The following is a 19,566-nucleotide window of genomic DNA, read 5'->3' on the forward strand; positions in this document are numbered from 1 at the left end:
GAGACAATCACCACATCTCCACCTGGATTGCTCCTGCCCTGACTCATTTCCCCAGGTAGGAGGAAGTTCTGCCTCAGCTATCCTGTGACCTTGGGCTTGCCCAAATTCTTCTCCAAAAAGAGGCATCAGCTGACTGACTGTACCGCCAAACACAGACTCCTGGAGCAAAGCTGGGGGTTGTGTCTGAGCAAGAGATCTCAAAAAGCAAGAGACTGAGGGGAAGTCTCGTGGTCTGCCAGGGCAGGAGAGCGGTGACACTCAAGGTCAAAGACACCTGAGAGAAAAGACCAAAGGCAACCAAGCCACGACCATCTGCTGGAGGAATCATCTCCTTTGCAAACTGAACAGCCAGGTTCTTCAGGGAGCTCCTGCCAGCCTTTAGCATGTCACCCTAGGAGACTGAGGAGTCTTGATTTAGATTTAGAACACCAAAGATTATAATCTGGCGCAGAACAAGGTGGTTCAACAGGCAGAGCCCAGACAGGGCTGCTTGGATCCCCTGCAAGCCCAGCTACACATCAAAGGCATCACCAGGAGTCACAAATCTTGATGCAGAAGTGACTGTGAGGGGTCACCTCTGGGCTGACTTCCAGGAGATACCCATGGCTACCCCTTCTCTTCCCACGTGGCCTCCTGCAGAAGCACTTCTGCATTCCAGAGCAAAGGGGAGGAAAGGGTCAAGAAAAGAACTAAGGGAGGAGATTGGAGAAGCACTTTAACAGGGCAGAAAACCAGGGACAGTCAGCAGGACAGTCCCCAAGCAGTAAATGCTGTTTCTCCAGTCCAACATCCATGTCACTGATTTCCCTTAAGTTCTTTGCTCTTGAACTGGACGGCAGCAGAGGATGAGCCCCCACAGCTCCATTCCCCTGTCTGAGACACAGGTCTGGTCTGCTGCCTCAGAAACCACCTCCTGGTGTCCTAATTTGAGCAAGACAGACCCAGATCAGGGCGCCCCAGGAAGAGGGTCAGCGTAGGAACCTCCACCCAAAGCTGCCAGCAGGGCACGTCCGCAGGAAATCAGAGCAACCCTTTGAAACTGCAGAGCTATTAAGAGATGCTCAGTAATCCTTCTGCTAGCTGCTGTCAGCACCAAAATGGGCTGGGTTCCCCAGGGAAAACATTAGGAAATGGTGGAGTCTCCCAACACTATAAATCCAGCTTATCTCCCTGGGGCCCACAGGGCTTTTCCCACCGGCACCTGCGGAAGGGCCTCGGCAGCGACGCCCAGGAACAGAACAGGAACAGAACAGGAACAGAACCCGGAAAGCCAAAGGTTTGGGTGGAATTCTCAGCCCGCCCCAGGGTCCTCTGGCCCCAGTTTAACCTCAGTCCCTGTCCACGTTTGCCAACCCAGCATTATTTATGGTGGTTCTTCCCCTCCAACGTCCCCCCCGGCCCATTCGCTTCCGACAGCGGGAGTAGCCCCCACCCAGAGCCCGGGGAACACGACCCACAGGTGGTGATTTCCTGGCAGCCCCAGCCTTCCCAGACCTCTCACCTGCCTTCACCTCCCTCCACCACGCTGACCTGGAGCCACCCGGGTGCCACCTCACGTCCCTTTTTGCTTTGAAGATGTCACGGTTGTGGTTCCCCCTCTGCGCTGGGGGTGTCCCGAGGCAGCTCCCTGCAGCCTCCCAGCCAAGCAAGCTCAGTCCCCCAGGGATCCAGGGAACATCCAGGATCTCCTCCTCTGCTGCAGGTCAGGCTTATGGGAACGTTGGAGCCTACACAGGGAGGAAAAGCAATTTTTCACCCCAGATGCCCTCACAGGGTGCTCTGCCTTTAACTGGGGCTGCATCCCTTTATTATCCATTCATTCAAGCACATCAGGCTGGTTCAAGGAGTCCCATATCTTTGTGGAATTCCAGCCCAGCCCACTTCCAGGGCCCCCCAAGCATCAGCCAACAGCACCAATGCTCATTTCCCGTGGATCTGTCCCCATATCTCAGGAAGCTTTGAGTTCCCCCCCACGTTCCAGTGGTGCCTGAAGAGCATTTCCCTGGGTTTATGTCATAGAATCATAGAATGGTTTCGGTTGGAAGGGACCTCAAAGGCCAACTCATTCAACCCTTGCCATGGGCAGGGACACCTCCCACTATCCCAGGCTGCTCCAACCTGGCCTTGGACACTCCCAGGGATGGGGCAGCCACAGCTTCTGTGGGCATCCTGTGCCAGGGCCTCCCCACCCTCACAGGGAACAATTCCTTCCCAATATCCAACCTAAATTTCCCCTCTGTCAGTCTGAACCCACCCCCCTTGTCCTGTCATCCACTTCCCTGTGAACATTTCCTCTCTGACTTCCTCGTAGGCCCCTTTCATGAAGAGACTAAATCTGGAATTCTTTCGTGTCCCCAGGCTGAAGAAAAGGTGGATGATTAGAGGAACTTTGTTCCTGGCTGAGATATTATCATAACAGAGGCAGCTGCCTCATTTAACTAACAGAAAACCACCTCTGTAATTTCCTGTGCACCAGTCCCAGCAGGATGTATTTACTGCACTGTGGGAAATTTAAATGCACCTTGGGAACAACCCACACAGGTGATGCCTCGGGACCTGCCTCCAGCACAGAGATTCACTGCAAGACTGAGAATCCCTTTTAAAGGCTAAGCCTGTCCTAAATGAGAAATTGGACCCCTGACTAGTGCCCAAACTGGGCTAATTTTTCAAATTATTTCTCAAAAAAAAAATAAACCTTTAAGGAGAAGGGAAAGTGGGACATGATACAGGAAAAAAATGGCCTTGTTGGAAGCAACGAGAGAAACAAGATTTTCAAAATTCAACATATTTAAATGAACATTGTTAACCCATAATTACTGTTAACCCTGATAATTAGGTTCCATAATGAACCTAACAGACATCAGCAAATGCTTCTATCTTAAAAAGACATTAAATCTGCTTAGTAAGATACTTGATATCTTCAGTCCTCAGGGCAGTTCACATGAGTAGTTTTTATGGCAAAAAAAAAGAGTATCATAAACAGTTCCCAAAAAAAACACATTGGCAAATTTTCCTCATTTGACTGAATTTGCTGCTTTGTGGTAACTGAAGATCTCAAAATATTCCACGAAAAGTGCAACTGGAGCGGCCTCAGCAAACTGCAGCTCATTCCCAAATGCACCGTTAGCATGACAAGAAAGGTCCCCTCCTCTGGCTTTGGAGGTTTGGGGGATTTCTCCTGTGCAGGGAAGGGTTTCTGTGGCTGGGGAGAATCTGGTTTAATCACCTCCTCCAGAACTCACCACCAGCCAATTACACACCATTACAGTGCCCAGCCAGCTTTGTTTTCCTTCCACAGGAGGACAATAATTCTGCACAGAGTGACTGCTCTGAAACAATCCCACATTCTCAGGTCACCCTGCAATGCTTAATTACCCTGGTTCTATTATTAACAGACCACATAACATTTCAAACACAGCACAGCATGGAAAGCTTGGGAAACCTTTATTATCAACAGATTCCTGAGGAAAGTGATAATTCCTGCAGTGAACATCACCACTCATTTCTGCACACCCCGTTTCTATTGTTGCCCTCTGGAATTCCCTGACAGGAGGGGGGAGCCGGGGGGGTCAGGCTCTGCTCCCAGGGAACAAGGGACAGGATGATTGTTGTAAAACACTGAGCAGAGCAGTAAAGCCAGAAATTTAATTTTTACCCTCAAAAGTAGCTGCTCTCATGTAACATTTGGCTGCAGACCCTTTTTGGCAATGCCAACCCTGCCCATCCATCTGCTCCCTTGTGTCACCACCTGGCTGGGGAGGCTGAGCCTGAGGACACTGAGGAACAGGGGCCAGAAAAGCCAACACTGAGCAAAAAGCTCCTGAGAGCTGAGCAGGACCAGAAATGTGGGAAGGGAAGGGACACCCACAGCCCAGAGCTGCTGTGCCAAGGAGATGCACAGACAACCCACTGCCAAATCCCTCGGGAATATCATTATCCTGCTAGGATCAGGCTGGTGCAGCAGGACAAAGGCACCTGGACAGGGAGGAGAGGAGGGAACACACACACAGAGGCCAACAACGTGTTGCAATGTCGTGTTTAATGAGGAAGAAGCAGCTGATACAGAGGCAGGATTACAAAGTCCAGGTCACAGATTGCCCCCAGCCCGTGGTTTGGTGCAGGATGACTCCTGGAGTGGCTGATGGGGAGCCCTGAGCACCCAGCACAGACACAGGGCACGGGCTGCTTGACACCACAACCCCTTTTATCCACCAGGAGCCAGAGAAAGAGTCTACAGAGGGATCCAAAGAGGATCTCGTAGCAGATCCCTCCATGTTGTCACAATCACAGAAGCACAGGGTGGTTTGGGTTAAAGACCATCTCATTCCACTCCAGTTGGGGTTAAAAGGGACCTTAAAAATCATCCCATTCCACCCCAGTGCCAAGGGCAGGGACTTCCACTAGACCAGGCTGCTCAGAGCTCCATCCAGCCTGCCCTTGAACACTTCCAGGGATGGGGAATCCATGGAATAACCTGTGCCAGGGTCTCACCACCCTCCCAGGGAAGAATTTTTTCGTTATATCTAATCTAAACCTATTCAAAGCCAGAAAGATCCATACAAGCCCCCAAGGAATTAGCAACACAGTCCACAGCATCAAGAACAGAGCACTTGGAAAGATAGGAAGGATTAAGAAAAAGGAAATCAGGCAGGGCAATCTGAGAAGGACATAAATGGATTTTTGGGGTGTTCACAACACCTACAGATGCTTTTTGTGCCCCCCAAACCCTCAATGCTCCCAGAACGCTGTGCCCTGGGGCTCAGCCACGTCTCTGCACCCCGCTGGGCTCCTCCTCTGGGCAGAGACCCCCGGTGGGTTTAGCAGGGCCTGCAGCTCCCCACGGGGTACCCCCGACCCCAGCGGGCCCCGCCGTAGACGTGGGAAGCGCCAGGGGTGCGGGCGGCCCCGAACCCAGACCCGACCCCAACCCCGACCTCGGGGGCTCCCGCAGATCCCACCACGCTCTGCTGGGGGAAGGTGCTCAGGATGGGCCCGGGGAAGGTGACCACCACGGGCGGGGGGTAGATGACCACGGTGGAGTCGGGGCACTGCCGCACGCACGGCTCGTTGCAGCTCTCGGCCACGGGCTGGGGCGCGGCCACCCCGCAGGGCGAGGGAGAGCCCTCGGTGCAGGGGCTCCGGGACAGCACCATCGTCAGGAGGGAGGATCTGAGGGGATCTGAGGAAGAGCAGGGACACAGGACATCAGTTCTTATCGGCTGCGCCCTCAAACGTGGTGAGGAGAGGTTGCAAAGAGGCTCGAGGGAAAGGCAGAGCTCTCATAACTCATCACCCAGAAAAAAACTATAAATCTCGTGTTGAACCCCAAAAAAACTATAAATCTCATGTTGAACCCAAAAAAAACCCTATAAATCTTGTGTTGAACACATCTGGAAAGAGCCTTTGTGAAATGTTGATTCCAGGATCACAGAATATTGTGAGTCGGGAGGGACCCACAAGAATCATCAAGTCCAAATCTTGGATCTCACCCAGATTTGCATTTACCAAAGCCAGTAGCTGAACACTAATTTATTCATTTACAGAATCATTAAGGTTGGAAAAGACCTCTAAGGCCATCAAGTCCAACCTTTGACCCATCACCACGTTATCAACGAGACTAGAGCACTAAATACCATGTCCAAGAAACCTTCAGACTGATCCCAGAACATTTGCACAAGACTCTGCCTTAAAACTACGCTCAGGCTTTGTCAGGAGAGGAATTCAGGTGTCACTTACCTACAGCACAAGAGAAGAGCAGAGAAATGATCTGCCAAGATCTGCTGGGGAGCCCTTTTATACTCGCCCCGAGAGTGCCCAGGGCATGAATCACCACGGGCAGAACGTCCTGATCAATCTCTGAGCACGTTTCTCTGGAGATCCAGCTTTGGTAATGGACGTCAATTGGTGTAAATAAATCACTCTTTGTAATTATCAGTCTGTCCCTGCATGACCTGTCCTTTACTGCCTTCCTGGCCCTGCTATTTCCCAGTTTATGTGGAGGGGACACTGCATGTCGTGCTCACGTGGTTCATCCCTGATGTGTTCCCTGAATGGACTCGTTCCTGGGCAGGTGACAATGAGCCCTTTTCCTGGGTGAGAACACACTCAGCTCAGCCCAAGAGGAGCTGAAACAGTGAGGGATAAACTGTGCTCTGGGTTCTGTGTGAAATCAGATTAATCCAAAGCCTGGTCAGAGCTCTGGCACGGTGCAGAACTCCTGCACTGACAAAGCTGCAGCCCCAGATAAGTCAGGGCAGCTCTCCCAGTTCGACGCCGAGCACACGATTCTCTATCACGTTTTACCCATAAAAAAGGAAAGAAGGGCAAGAGCACATTTTATATGGAATTAAATGCCCCGCATTCGTGAAGCTGTAAATCATGGCTGGATTAGGGGGATGGCAAAAAGGCCATAAACAGGGTGTGGCTGAGGCAAGACCTTGTCAGGCATTTTTGCCAGTGAGTCGCTTCTCCAATTAAAAGGGCACCAAAAGCCACTGTAACAGCAACTCTGTGGAACAACAAGTGGAAGCTGCATTCTGGAAGCCCAGTTGCTGATGGAATGCAGCTGCTGGTGTGGGGTTATCATCCTGTTAAACATCAGCCAGAGCTGCTCTGACACCCAACTGAGTCAGCAACCGATGCCAAGGATGGCAAGGGTGACTCCAGAGGTCCCTTCCAACCCCAGCTGCTCTGGGATTCTGAGATATCTCACCAGACTGGCAGCAGAATGACTCTGAGGGCAGGACTGGACCCCCTGGCACTGTGCTGCTGTGCAGCTGAAACCTCAGCCCAGATTTCCACAGCAATGGGAAAACGTGGGATGTTCTGCCAGTTTAACTGCACACCGAGGTTTATCTTCACTCTGTCACAATGTCTGGGGATGACAGAAGAGATCTGCAGCTCCTTTGGAAAACTGGCTCTGCATTTTCTACCATGGAATCATGGAATGGGTGGGGTTGGAAGGGACTTTCGAGACCATCCAGTCCCACCCCCTGCCATGGGCAGGGACACCTTCCACTAGCCCAGGTTGCTCCAAGCCCTGTCCAACCTGGCCTTGGACACTTCCAGCCACAACTAATAACTGAAGATAACCACGTGTTGAATAAGAATTTCAACATGTGTTGAGATTCAGCTTAGACTGGGCAGCGATTTATCCCCGAAGTAATTCCCCAAACACACGGGAATTAAACACCTCATTACCAGTTTTATCCAGCTGAAGATAAAACTAAATGTTAAATCCTATATTAGAGATTTATTAATAATTCAAAGCCAAGATCTTTCCTCCAGTGTGAGAGGAATCCCCACTGCTGGGATTTGTTTTCTGCGGAAAACTGCTCGGGGTTCACGTCACTGTGGGGTGGATTTATCAGAACGTGGAGATTAACGCTGACAACAATCACGCCAAGGCTTTCTGAAAGCCTTTCCAGAGCACATCAGAACAGCTCATTAGTGCTCCACACAACCGGGGCTGGCACGTGGATGGTTTTTAACGAGGGTGCTGTGACTCCAACCAGGGACAGGGAGGAGACAAAAGTGATGAGTCGGGGGGTGAACAGGAGCCAGGACTCAGGAGGGAAGACAACAGAACTGGGCCTGTGTCAGCTCCACTCCCCAGGTAAAACAAGCTGAAGAATCAAGGCCCAGCACCCTAAAAACTGATGATGCAAAACACAAAAATCATCCATCAGGATAAAACCTTAAAGGACCAAGCGAGAGCTCCACACGGGAGGAGGGAGCTCTCTGAAGACATTATTTGGGCGAACTGTTCCATAAAACAGGCAGGTACCAGTGATCCAATGCATCCCAAAAAAATAGAATCACCAGATCCCAGAATTATTTAGATGGGAAAAGGCCTCCAGGATCTTCGAGTCCAACCTCTGCCCCAGGGCAGGGGGGGTGGAATGAGATGATCTTCAATGTCCTTCCCAACCCAAACCATTCCATGAGAACTCCATTCCCCCTCAGAACACACAAACCTGTAGTACATTCACGAGGGAGGTAAAATCAGGGAGGTAAAGCACTGCCTGCACCAGGACTTTTTCTAAGGAGATACTCTGAGCTGGGAAGGGGAAAAAAGAATAAACAGAGTGGCAGGACCTGTGTGAGGGCCTGTTCTCACCTCACAGCTCAGCTTTGCTCTGCTGCTGAATTGAGACAGCTCAGCTTTGACAAATGAAGACACCTGAGCTTTGATAAATGAAGACACTCCTGACAGAGCTGGGATTGCACAGACAGCTGTTTACACCTGCCTATAAAACAAGAGTAGCACTGACGGGTTATTAAATAACACCTTCCCAACAGGACCTCTTCAGACTGCTCACAAATGCTCATTAATGTTTTACATGAGCCAAGCTGGCTGAGCTCAGCCCCGGGATGAGCAATGCCAGCACTCAGCCAATTTACAGGCTGCGTCTCAGGACATCAAAGGCTCTTAATTACATCACAGTCTCTCTGCTGATGGACCAGGACAAGGCACAGGGACAGGGAGCAGCAGCACAGCCCCAGCTGAGCTCTGGGAGCCGGGCAGGAGCTCTGGGGATGGTCCTAGGGCGGGATAATGGGAGCACTGGAAAGCTCTCCCTGCTTTGGGGTCATTGGGATGGAACATTTTGCAAGGGCAGTGGTGGCTCCGTCCCTCCCTTTGCAAAGCCACGTTCCCCAACGTCCCAGCTCCTCATCTTCAGGAAAAATGGAGTGAGAAGCTGCATCTCCCACTCCTGCTGCTGCCTCTGGACTGTCAGGCTGCAAAAAGCAGCTTTGAGAGGAGAAGGATCCATTTCCTGATGGAACTAATGAGGTCAACAGAATAAAAGGCGGCTTTTCCGTCTCCCATAAAGGTTTAAAATGAAACCAACCCTGGGGTGTGAGGTGTTTTCCATGGGATTTAGGGATAACAAAGTATTAACGAGCACAAATGAGTAAAATAATTACAGCCAGTGAAAAAGTGGCATAGGAACAAATTCCCCCCCGTAGCTAATTAGGATCTGATCCACAGTGGCTCAGGTTTTCCGTGGTCTGAAGGACTATAAAAACACCATATAAAAACACCCTTTTCCAAGCTTTCAATCCAGTTCTTACTCTCCACTGCGAGCTCGGTAAGTTATTTGCCTCCTTCTATTTCTAACTGGGAAAATAACATTTTGTTGGCACTTTGAACTGGAAACTGGACCCTGCAGAAATATCTGACACTGGGAATTAAGAGGGATGGTTTTTTAAAGGTTCTTGGGTTTGTGGGTTATTTGGGATTGGTTTCTCTAAAGGCAGAGGCAGATACAGGTTTTTAAAGCTGAGCCTGAGATTTACAGAACCTCACCAATTTGGGATGTGGATTCCACTCTGATCTGGCCATTTAGGTCCCCATATCTTTAATTTGCTTTGTTAAAACTGACTTCTACATTTCTCCACTTATTTTAGTGGTTCAAGTGACTATTTCTGTTGGCAGTTGAATTTCACAATCCAGATCAGAGACTGGGGTGGATTACTGATAATTTTTATCTGGAAAAGGCTTCTGCCTGTCTGAGACCCTTTTTTGTGCACTTTTTGGGGGATTCTTCCTTAGAAGAGTTACTATTGCCTCCCTCTTACAGCAAGAGCCAGGTTTGGATCAGCCTCTGACAGGCTGGGAGAGCTGGGAATGTTCAGCCTGGAGAGCAGAAGGTTGTGTGGAGACCTCAGAGAACCTTCCAGGACCTGAAGGGGCTGCAGGGAAGCTGGAGAGGGGCTGTTCCTCAGGAACTGGGGTGACAGGACAAGGGGGGTGGGTTCACACTGACAGAGGGGAAATTCAGATTGGATATTGGGAAGGAATTGTTCCCTGGGAGGGAGGTGAGGCCCTGGCACAGGTTGCCCAGAGAAGCTGTGGCTGCCCCATCCCTGGAAGTGTCCAAGGCCAGGCTGGAGCAACCTGGGACAGTGGAAGGTGTCCCTGCCCATGGCAGGGGTGGAATGGGATGAGTTGTCCTGTACATCTGCAGAGTCAACTGCCACCAAATTGCAAGGTGCAGATGCCCCAGAGCCATGTGCTGGTGCTGAGGAAGCTGATCTGCAGGCAGATTTTAAACTGTTATTAGGAAATCCAAGGTCTCAGCACTTCCCTGTGCTCAATCACATCCTTGGAACGGACTCCTTGGGTCCTCCACGTGTGGCAGAGAGAGCTGGGATGTCCCACAGCAGGGCAGGGATTGCCCCTCTGTGCTGGGCACTGGGGAGGGCACCTTGAGTGCTGTGTCCAGGTCTGGGCCCCTCAATTCCCATCGCACGGTTTGCAGGGAATTCCTTCACTTCTCTCCCCTACTTGGCTCTTTTAGGTTCATTTCTCCCCCAGAACCGTGTCTTATTCCAGGTCCTAACACAAGCAGCAGTTCCACACCCCAGACCTGCAGGGAGTTCCCTCACCCCTCTCCCCTGATTTGTTTTCCAGGCCCATTCCCCCCCGGAACGATGTCCTACTACAGGTACCAGTACAAGCAGCAGCGTTACATCCCGGCTGGAATGAAGTGCCCCCCGCCCGTGTTCCCCCAGCAGTGCCACCCCCCCGGGGTGGTGAAGTGTGTGCAGTGCCCAGGGTGTGCCCCCACGGCTGCCACGGTGTGCAGCGTGAGGAAGACCCTGCAGAGCCCTCGCTGCTCCTCGGGCTGTGTGGAGACACACGTGGTGGAAGGTCACTCCTGCTCCTCCTCCTCCTCCTCCTGCTGCTGCTGCAGCCCCAGGAGCCTCAACCCCTGCACTGTGACCTTCCCTCAGCCCCAGGGGCTGGGCAGGGAGCAGCTCTGCCTGTCCCAGTGTGGGCAGGTGGGCGTGAAGAGGTGCCCTCAGGTGTGTGCCCCCACTCCTCAGGTGTGTGTCCCAGCTCCCAAGGTGTGTGCCCCCACTCCTCAGGTGTGTGTCCCAGCTCCCAAGGTGTGTGTCCCAGCCCCTCAGGTGTGTGTCCCAGCTCCCCTGTGCCAACACAGCTCCTACCCTTACTCGTACCAGTGGTCCAACAGCTACCAGTACAACTGTGGGCAGCAATAAACCCCTGGGAGGTGCCCACAGGACACCCAGGGGGTGAAGAGCCAGACTCACCCTCGCCAGCTCTCGGGAGCACGACTCTTCTCCTGGAACCACCAGAGCTCTGGGGCATCCTGACACCTCTAAAACCCAGCCCTAAGTGAATCCTCTCTGTGTTATGCTCTGTATTAGGTTTAGAGGTCTCATCTCTTCCTATCTTCAGTCTCTTGCCCACCCCGGGCCAGGTCTCAGCTGCGGGAGGACAGTTCTGTCCCTGCTGTGTAAAGGAGGTGTGAGTTTTACCAGGGCACAGTCACTCACACAGATGATGTTACATCAAAGCAGCCCCAGTGCCAACAAAAAACGGGGCCTTTCCTGCTCGTCCTGCTAACAATAAACATTTCTTTCTGCTCTTGACTTTGCACCAGAGGAAAATTTGTGAAGAAAATGGGGGTTTTTTGCCCAGGGAGGCGGGGGAGTGCCCAGCCCTGGAGGTGTCCAAGGAAGGACTGGCCGTGGCACTGAGTGCTCTGGGCTGGGAACAAGGTGGGGATGGGGCACAGGGGGGACTTGGTGACCTTGGAGGGCTTTTCCAACCTTAGTGACTGTTATTTAAATCCTGCACTTTGTTTTCTACACCATCAACAGAAATAAGACAACAAATGTAAAATGGGGGAAAACAGAAACTGACTTTCAAGTCAAGGGGGTCTATTGTGTGAAGCAACTCACTCTTGAAGCTCTTACTGCTTAAACATCCACCTCTGATGTACCAGCTGGAAGTTCTTAGTCTGCATGACTTTATTCTCTATCCCCGACATCTCACAATAAAACCTCTACTGTATCCAACCATTTGCTTTCTAGTGGGGTTGGGTTTTCCCCTCCATCCCTTCTCACACTCGACTCGGAGCTGAAAATCCCCAGCCAGGGTCAGACAAGCTCCAATTCCAACCTGGGCTAGGAATAACTCCCCAGCTGCCCACAGAGGATCTCCAGACAACCCCCAGGGAAGCTGAGGCAGCTGTGGGATCACAAACCCAGGGAATCACCAAGTCCCAGGCACTGGAATTGTCAGGGCAGAGCTCCAACCCCACACAGCTCCACGTGTGGGACACTGAGCCGCTCACCAGGGGAGGTGTTCCCACCCCATCCACCGCGAAATCCCCATTAAATTTCCCCTAAATCATTCCTCGGGCACTTGTCAGCGGCACCGCAGCAATTCCATGCGCTCCCTCGTGTGGCCGATGGATTCGGGGAGCAGGAGGGAGCCCCAGGCACGGACACTCCCAGGGCTGAGGGCTCCACACCGAACTGCCCCCGGCTCCGCGGGAGCCCCAAACGCCCCAGGTTACAGCAGCAATACGAACAAAGGATCCCTTCCTGCTCCTCCCGGGATTTTTCACCTGCACCTTCATGGCAGTGGTCCCAGGGAGCCACTGCTGCGTGTTCACCTGAGGAACTTCTCTGGTTCCTCCCTCCCTCTGCATCCTTCACCCAACTCCGCCGAGCTCTCCCACTCCCGGACAAAAGCATTGCAACCGAACTCGCAGTGATTTGCATCTCAGTGTGGCTGGGAAGGCAGCTGTCTGCTCTCTCAATAAGCTGGGAGGCAACTGCCACGTTTCTCATTATTCCAAATTAAAAAACAAAGAGGCTGAGTACTTAGAGAGGCATTTAGAGTGTCTCTGCCTTTCAGAAACCTCTACCAAGCTCTCAGGGCTGTCTGCAGAGGCAGACAGATGCACCGAGGTGGTTAAAGTCAAAATGATGTGTGGTCTGGGAGGACCAGCCCAGGGAATACCGGGTCAGAGCTGGAAGCAGCACAGGTCCAGCAGCAAGGCCAACCTGCCCTGGGGAGCTGCACCTTCACCCAGCCCTGCCCCGGGGATCTGGGGCTGAAAACAAACAGCAACTCAGTCACTTAATGCCAAATAACGTTATATGAGACCCCCCCCGTATCGCCCAGAGAAGCTGGGGATGCCCTGGAGGTGTCCAAGTCCAGGCTGGACAGGGCTTGGAGTTACCTGGGAGTAGTGGGAGGTGTCCCTCGTGGACGGAACGAGATGTTCGAGGTCTCTTCCGACCCGAAGCGTTCCCCGATCCTGCAGCTCCATCCCGTGGCCGAGCAGGGGCTGAGCCGCAGGAATTTATCACCTCCTGTCCCCGCCCCGGTTCCCGCACGGCTGGAGGTGTTTGGGATGAGCTGATGCGTGACAGGAGCTCGGCGGCGGCTGCTTGTAATTAACTGCTGATTAACGAGCGCAGCCCAGCCCAGCCCCAGCTGTGGGTGCACCCCGGGAGGAGGAGACGGGCAGAGGAGCCCTTGGCACGCTCGTGGAAGGGCTGGAGTTCTGCAGGGAGCTGGGAAGGGCTCAGCCCCCCATTTCTGCCGTTTAAAGAGGCAACATTTCACCCTGGTTCTGTGGAAGGGGCCTTAAAGCTCATCCAGTGCCACCCCCTGCCATGGGCAGGGACACCTTCCGCTATCCCAGGTTGTTCCAACCTGGCCTTGGGCACTTCCAGGGCTGGGGCAGCCACAGCTTCTCTGGGCAACCTGTGCCAGGGTCTCCCCACCCTCCCAGGGAAGGATTTATTCCCCATATCCATGTAAACCTCCTGCCTGTCAGTGTGAAGCCATTCCCCCCTGTCCTGGCACTCCAGGCCCTTGTAAATAGGATAAGGATCCCTCCTTCAGATGCCCCCACTCTGTGCAGAACATCATATTTCAGATGTCTCCTACAAAACAGGCTGGGGTTTTCCTGTCCTTCAGTGAAGTAACCAGGAATCAGCTCTTACTGAGGGGGAAATGCTCCAACATCCTTAAAATTCCTGATGCTCTGGAGCCACGAGGCTTCCCCTGCTCCAAACTGTCAACCTAAAACTGGTGCTGGCTCTGGTGGGCTCTGGGTGCTGATCCAGGGAGTTCCATGGTCAGCAAATGCTCCAGTGGAGGGGGGTCAGTGGAGGGGGTCACCAGTGCTGGTGATGTTGGTGACATTCCTTACTCCAGCTGTCCTCCCCTCAGTGCCAGACCAGCTCATCTTGGGCTCAGAGCCTGGCCAGGCCTGTGGGGAGTTCCCAGGCACACAAATCACCAGTCGGATGTGACTCCTGCCCATAATGAATGGAGCAATTAACACTTTCCATTTGATGCCTGTAATTGGAATGGGCTGGTGCAAAGCAGCTGAATAACGTGGGGAGGAAACTGCCTCAGTGTCACAGGGAAAGAACTGGGCAGGTGACCCACTAAGGGCTGGGTGGGACAGCAAAACAGGAAGCGATGCCGTTGGACTGGCTGGGCCAGGAGCAGCTCCCTCCTCCCAAGGGGCTGGTCCCTGTCCCCACGGATCCGGGGTGGACACTGGAATCAGGCTGGCTGTGACGCAGCTGGAGCCCTGCTGGTGCCCAGGTGACAAATGACACGTTTGCCCAACGCCAGCCCTGCTGGCATCTCAGAAATGCTCCCTGAGGAGGAGAGAACGGGGAAATGCCCACGAGCTGCTGGGGGGGGCCCTGGAAAACTCCTGAGGGCGAAGAGAAAAGGTTTGGTGCAAAGCAGGATAAAAAGAAGGACTTGCTCCAATCTTTGGGAGCGAAACAACACGAAACCACAGGGGTTTGTTGTCCCTCTTTGTGAGGTTCCCTCTAGGAAGAACTTGAAATGTTAAATTATAGAATCACAAAATGGTTTGGGTTGGAAGGGACCTTGAAGACCATCTTTAACCATATCAATCATATTAAAGGTCATATTCCAACCCCTCTGTCGTGGGCAGGGATACCTCCCACTAGCCCAGGTTACTGGGACGCAGCGGAATTCCCTCCTGCTGTGCAAATAAGCTGGGAAAAAATGCCAGGCCTGGCTCTCCCCACACTGCCCCAACCCAGGAACAGCTTCATTAGAGCCAAAGGACTCCAAACTATTGCTCCCACACAGTGCCAGCAGGTCGGGCAGTGGGCAGATGCTTCCCATGAACATCCTGCCACGTGTTCCCAGGAGCGGGGATGTCTCCGAGCCACAGCCCTGAGCTGGATGAATTGGGAATTCCAGCCTGAGTGTCCATAATTGCCTGGCACACCAGGTGTTCTCTTATCAGGACAGGAAGTCTGGCTCAGGAGGTGATGCCTCTGTGGGCTGGGGGTCCCTTCTGTGTCCCATTCCCCCACTGGGAACAGAAGGAAATGGTCCTTCCCCCCCGACAAAGGGACAGTGATTTGGGGCTCTCTCTGCTCACCTGAGTGGGAAGTCCAATACCAGAGATGAGGGGTTGGTTTGACTAGAACTGGAATTACACAACCAACACAGGCCAGAGATTGCTGTCTGGAGGAAGGAAGTTGCTTTTTACTGTGGGATTTTGGGTGGGTTTAAGCCCAGGCTCTGTGTGTGAGGAAAACCAAGGCTGAGCTTTCAGAAACCAGGGGTTTGGGGTTCCCTCAGTGCTCCCCAACGTGAGGCTCGTGCCTGGCTCTGTGTCCCCCTGTGGCTGCCCACGCCAGGGCCGTGCAGGGGAAGGGCAGCCCTGGGCTTGGAGGCACCACTGGGGTGTCTTTCCTCACCTTCCCTTCATGCCCCAATCTCTGCTCCCATTACAAAATCTGCAGTGCTGAGGCTGTGGGTGTGATAAGAGATCTGCACGTCCAGTGCAGGACTCTTGCTCAAGTTTGACTTATCTCTCTTTTTTCTTTATCTGCCTCTTGCCTCCCTCGCTCAGACTCAGCTCCAGGTTGGGGTTTGTCAGAAAGACGCAGATTTGATTTTTTTTTCCCAAGTGTTCTTCCACTTTTTCTGAAATGTTAGACATTGGAGTTATTTAAAAGTAATAATTCCTGTTTGCACACACTGCTGGGACACCCTCCACTATCCCAGGTAGCTCCAGCCTGGCCTTAGACACTTCCAGGGATGGGGCAGCCACAGCTTCTCTGGGCAACCTGTGCCAGGGCCTCCCCACCCTCCCAGGGAACAATTCCTTCCCAATATCCAGCCTAAATTTCCCCTCTGTCAGGCTGAACCCACCCCCCTTGTCCTGTCACCCCAGTTCCTGATGAACAGCCCCCCTCCAGCTTCCCTGCAGCCCCTTCAGGTCCTGGAAGGGGCTCTGAGGTCTCTTCACCACCTCCTCCTCTCCAGGCTGAACATTCCCAGTTCTCCCAGCCTGTCTCCACAGGGGAGGGGCTCCAGTCCCTTTATCAACTTAGGACCTGCACTCAAACACCACCAAATTTTTTCAGGTCCTGACCAGAGCAGTTGGAAACATTTTGATGTCCCAGACATTTCTCTGTTGTGGCCTCTGTGGTTTAAAGCCAGACAAGGTTGTGTTACCATGAGCTTTGCCCTCCCAGAGCTGCAGTGCTGTCCCAGGTCACCCTGTTCCATGGTTCCCAAACTCCCGTGGTAGCACCAATAATTTCCCAACGAGCTTTGGAGGAATGAGGAACTGAGGTGGGGGAAAGAAGGACGTGGAAAACGGGGTGTGCCCATGGCTTTGATGTGTGTGGCAAAGTGTAGGGACAAATAAAAGTGAAACTGGGAAAGGAAGCCACAGCTGGACAATGGACTGTTCAGCTGCCAAAGCCATTGGTTATTAATTACTGGGGAAAGTTGTTCTGGTTGGGGTACACAAAGCTCCTTGTCACTGTGTTGACATCCCTTGGCAGAGAGATAAAAGTGACACCACGTGTTGAAATCAGGAGAAATCCTCCCAGAAGGAGCCCCAGCCGAGGTCACAGGTGGTTTAGTACCATAGAAAGACAATTTCTCAGTGGACAGACCTGGGGAGGGAGAGCTGGCACTGAGGAGAGGATTGAAAGCTTTGATCCCCAGAATAAAAGCAGAACCCAAGGAGTGGAGGCAGAAGCAGCTCCAGATTAAAACTAATCCTTCATTTCCAGCTCCTGCACCCATGTGACACCGAGGATTAAGTAGGTAGAGAGGGAGGCTGTGCCTTGGCTGAAGAAATGGGCAGGGAGGGAAGTGAGACTGTGGGAAGGAGAAGAGCAGTTTGTGCTGGAGGGAGGGGGATCTGTGGCCTCAGGATGCAGGAACTGACTGTGCCAGAGCTGGGGGCACCCCCATGAACCGAGGGTGACCTCCCTCCTGGGCACAGCCACGTGCTCACCTCCTGTCTGGGTGTCTGTCATCCCAGCATCCCAACTCTTGCATCACCAGGTCTGGCACCGAGGGAGGGAGGGCAGGTCTGGCTGTGGTGGCAGTGACGAGATCAGGCTGCTCTGAGTCTTCTTCCTGCCCTTCTCAAGGACCACTGAGCCCAGTCCCTGAAGGCCCAGAGCAGTTGGGGGTACAGGGGAGATGTTGTGCCCTGAGAGTTGCCCGGGGCGTGTCCGTGTCCACCTTGCTGGAAAAGTGTCCCCCAGTCCCTCGATGGCCGTGGCAGGGGACTTGTGCTTTAGCCCATGTCCTTAAAGGTTTTGCCAAATTAAGCTACAGAGGGGCAAACTGGAGGCTGAGGGAGAGGTGAAGGTCCATCCCACCACCTCCCCATCCTCACCCCACCACCCTGTGATGTGCCACAAACACAGCCGGGACAGGGAATAACACAGGAAATTATGGGAGAGCTGCAGGAAGTGCCCAGATGTCCCCTGGGGGCACATCCAGCCCACCTGGTGCCCAGAGTGGGGCCTTCTCCTCCAAGCAGGACGGATGTGAGGATCACACACCTCTTTCACAACCCACACCCAGGATGTAATCAGGAGGTAAACGAGCATCATGAGAGCACTTAGGGCTCTGTGGCAATCCCACTCCACCCTGCTGGGACAGCCCTGGGAGCTCCAGCCTGTGCTTCAGAGTGAGCCCAAATATTCAGTGCACAGGGCATCATTTGGGGTCTCTGCATGAAATCACCTAAGGGAGCTCTGACCCCAAACTGCTGCAGAGCTCAGCCTCTGCAGGGGGGTTTAGCTGGGGCTTTCTGTGGGGACGAAGCATCAGGCAGAGATTTTAAAGCTTTGGATTCACCCCCAGGTTTGAGGCTTTGCCACTGGCACAGGTTGCCCAGAGAAGCTGCCTCATCCCTGGAAGTGTCCCAGGCCAGGTTGGAGCGACCTGGAGCAGTGGAAGGTGTCCCTGCCCAGGGCAGGGGGTGGAATGAGATGAGCTTTAAGGTCCCTTCCAACCCAAACCATTCCATGGTTCTGTAATTCTGTATCACTCTGCCCTTTGCATAGGATGGAGACACAGTTCTGATTTCCAGTCTTTAGTAGCAAAACTCCCATTTTTATGCCTTGGAAGAGGGACCTTCATTAGTGCAAAGGAGTGGCTGGTTGGAAGCAAAACACTTCTATAATTAACAGATGAGAGATCTCAGTGAGCTCAGCCAGGACTGAGACTGGCTTTAAAGCTAATTTTATTTAATGTGAAGTGTAATAAATTAATTAATTAATTTAATGTGAGCATTTAACTTTGCTGGTGAAATGTGGGAATGTGTTCTCAAATTCCCACCTGGCTCCCCCCTTCTGTCAGGGAGCTGGAGAGAGTGAGAAGGTCCCCCCTGAGCCTCCTTTTCTCTGGGATGAGCCCCCCCAGCTCCCTCAGGAGTTTTCCAGCCCCTTCCCCAGCTTTGTTCCCTTCCCTGGACACGCCCCAGCCCCTCCATGTCCCTCTTGCCCTGAGGGCCCCAGCCCTGGACACAGCACTCAGGGTTCCCTCCCCAGGGCTGTGCTCCTTTAGAGCACCCAAATCCAGCTTTGTTATTCCCCATTCCCCAGCACCTCAAATCCCAGGACCCAACTTTGATGTGCCAGGACGTGCTAAAGCTCTTCCAGCTGCCTCCTGACCGCCCTTGACCTGCAGAGCAGAGATAAACAAGCTGTTCTAGATATGCTAAGTATGTGCTGCAACCACAGCCCTGCATTTGGGTTTCAGACAAACACTGAATCCCTTGACATCTGGTTCCCCTGCCCTACTTCTCTCCCTGCTCCAGCCACACCACGGAGGGGCTTGGACACCCCCCTGGGAGCTGGACACATCCCAGAGGAGCTGGATGGTCTCAGCTGGGGGTTCCTGGCAAACATCACTGGGGTGTCGTAGGAAATGCTGCCCCAAACCTTGGGGAAAGGCTGGGAGGGGAAGGGATTTTTATGTCATTTAACTTTATTTGGCTCTTCCCACTTGGAAATTCATCCTTGAGCAGCATCACTTGGGAGTGACACTGGCTGAGAGACTTCCAAAAGGTTTAATGACAGGCAGTGGGATTTAATTGATCCCGTGGAATTGATCCCATTAAATTGATTTAAAAGATTTAATAATAGACTTCTGGGGACTTTTACGGTTGAAACTCTGCAGGAATCCCATGAAATGCCTTTCAGATGAGAGCCTTTAACAGAGCCCTGGGGAGAGGGTCCCACAGCCCTTCACTGTGTGCTGGGGAGAGGGTCCCTTGTCCTCTGCCACTGGTGGTGATGCCACTTCCCTGCAGGCCACACTGGGGGAGTTGGTGAGGGTGAAGGGCCCTGTCTGAGCTGCAGCAGTGCCCAGATGAGATAAGGCTGAGCAGTCTCGTGCTCCAGGGCAGGAAGGAGGCACTTGGGTGGCACCAAGAACGGCTCTGGAATCATAAATCACGTTCC

At 52.9% G+C, this 19,566-nt stretch overlaps 2 protein-coding genes across 2 annotated transcripts; one reads left to right on the forward strand and one right to left on the reverse strand.

Moving 5' to 3' along the window:
* Positions 1–4,000: 4,000 nt before the first annotated feature.
* LOC127462469 (claw keratin-like) lies at positions 4,001–5,943 on the reverse strand. Its single transcript, XM_051771102.1, has 2 exons — positions 5,737–5,943; positions 4,001–5,179 (listed from the first exon to the last, which is right to left on the reverse strand). Exon 2 carries the CDS (start codon positions 5,151–5,153, stop codon positions 4,818–4,820), a length of 336 nt encoding a protein of 111 aa, XP_051627062.1. The 5' UTR covers positions 5,154–5,179; positions 5,737–5,943; the 3' UTR covers positions 4,001–4,817.
* A 4,497-nt stretch (positions 5,944–10,440) lies between these two features.
* Positions 10,441–11,013, forward strand: LOC127462503 (small proline-rich protein 2B-like). The gene is made up of 2 exons (XM_051771149.1): positions 10,441–10,669; positions 10,892–11,013. Exons 1-2 carry the CDS (start codon positions 10,441–10,443, stop codon positions 11,011–11,013), a joined length of 351 nt encoding a protein of 116 aa, XP_051627109.1.
* Positions 11,014–19,566: the final 8,553 nt, after the last annotated feature.

This window comes from Manacus candei, unplaced genomic scaffold (genome assembly GCF_025592945.1).
Source record: "Manacus candei isolate 608988 ecotype Guabito, Panama unplaced genomic scaffold, ASM2559294v1 h1tg000128l, whole genome shotgun sequence".
In the NCBI taxonomy this organism is placed as follows: domain Eukaryota; kingdom Metazoa; phylum Chordata; class Aves; order Passeriformes; family Pipridae; genus Manacus; species Manacus candei.

Bases quoted from the DNA above. Each gene is read 5' to 3' on its own strand.
- LOC127462469 (XM_051771102.1), bottom strand. From the start codon at position 5,153: ATGGTGCTGTCCCGGAGCCCCTGCACCGAGGGCTCTCCCTCGCCCTGC.
- LOC127462503 (XM_051771149.1), top strand. From the start codon at position 10,441: ATGTCCTACTACAGGTACCAGTACAAGCAGCAGCGTTACATCCCGGCT. The intron at 10,670-10,891 runs GCTCCTCCTCCT...TGTGTGTCCCAG, and splicing joins CGTGGTGGAAGGTCACTCCT to CTCCCAAGGTGTGTGTCCCA.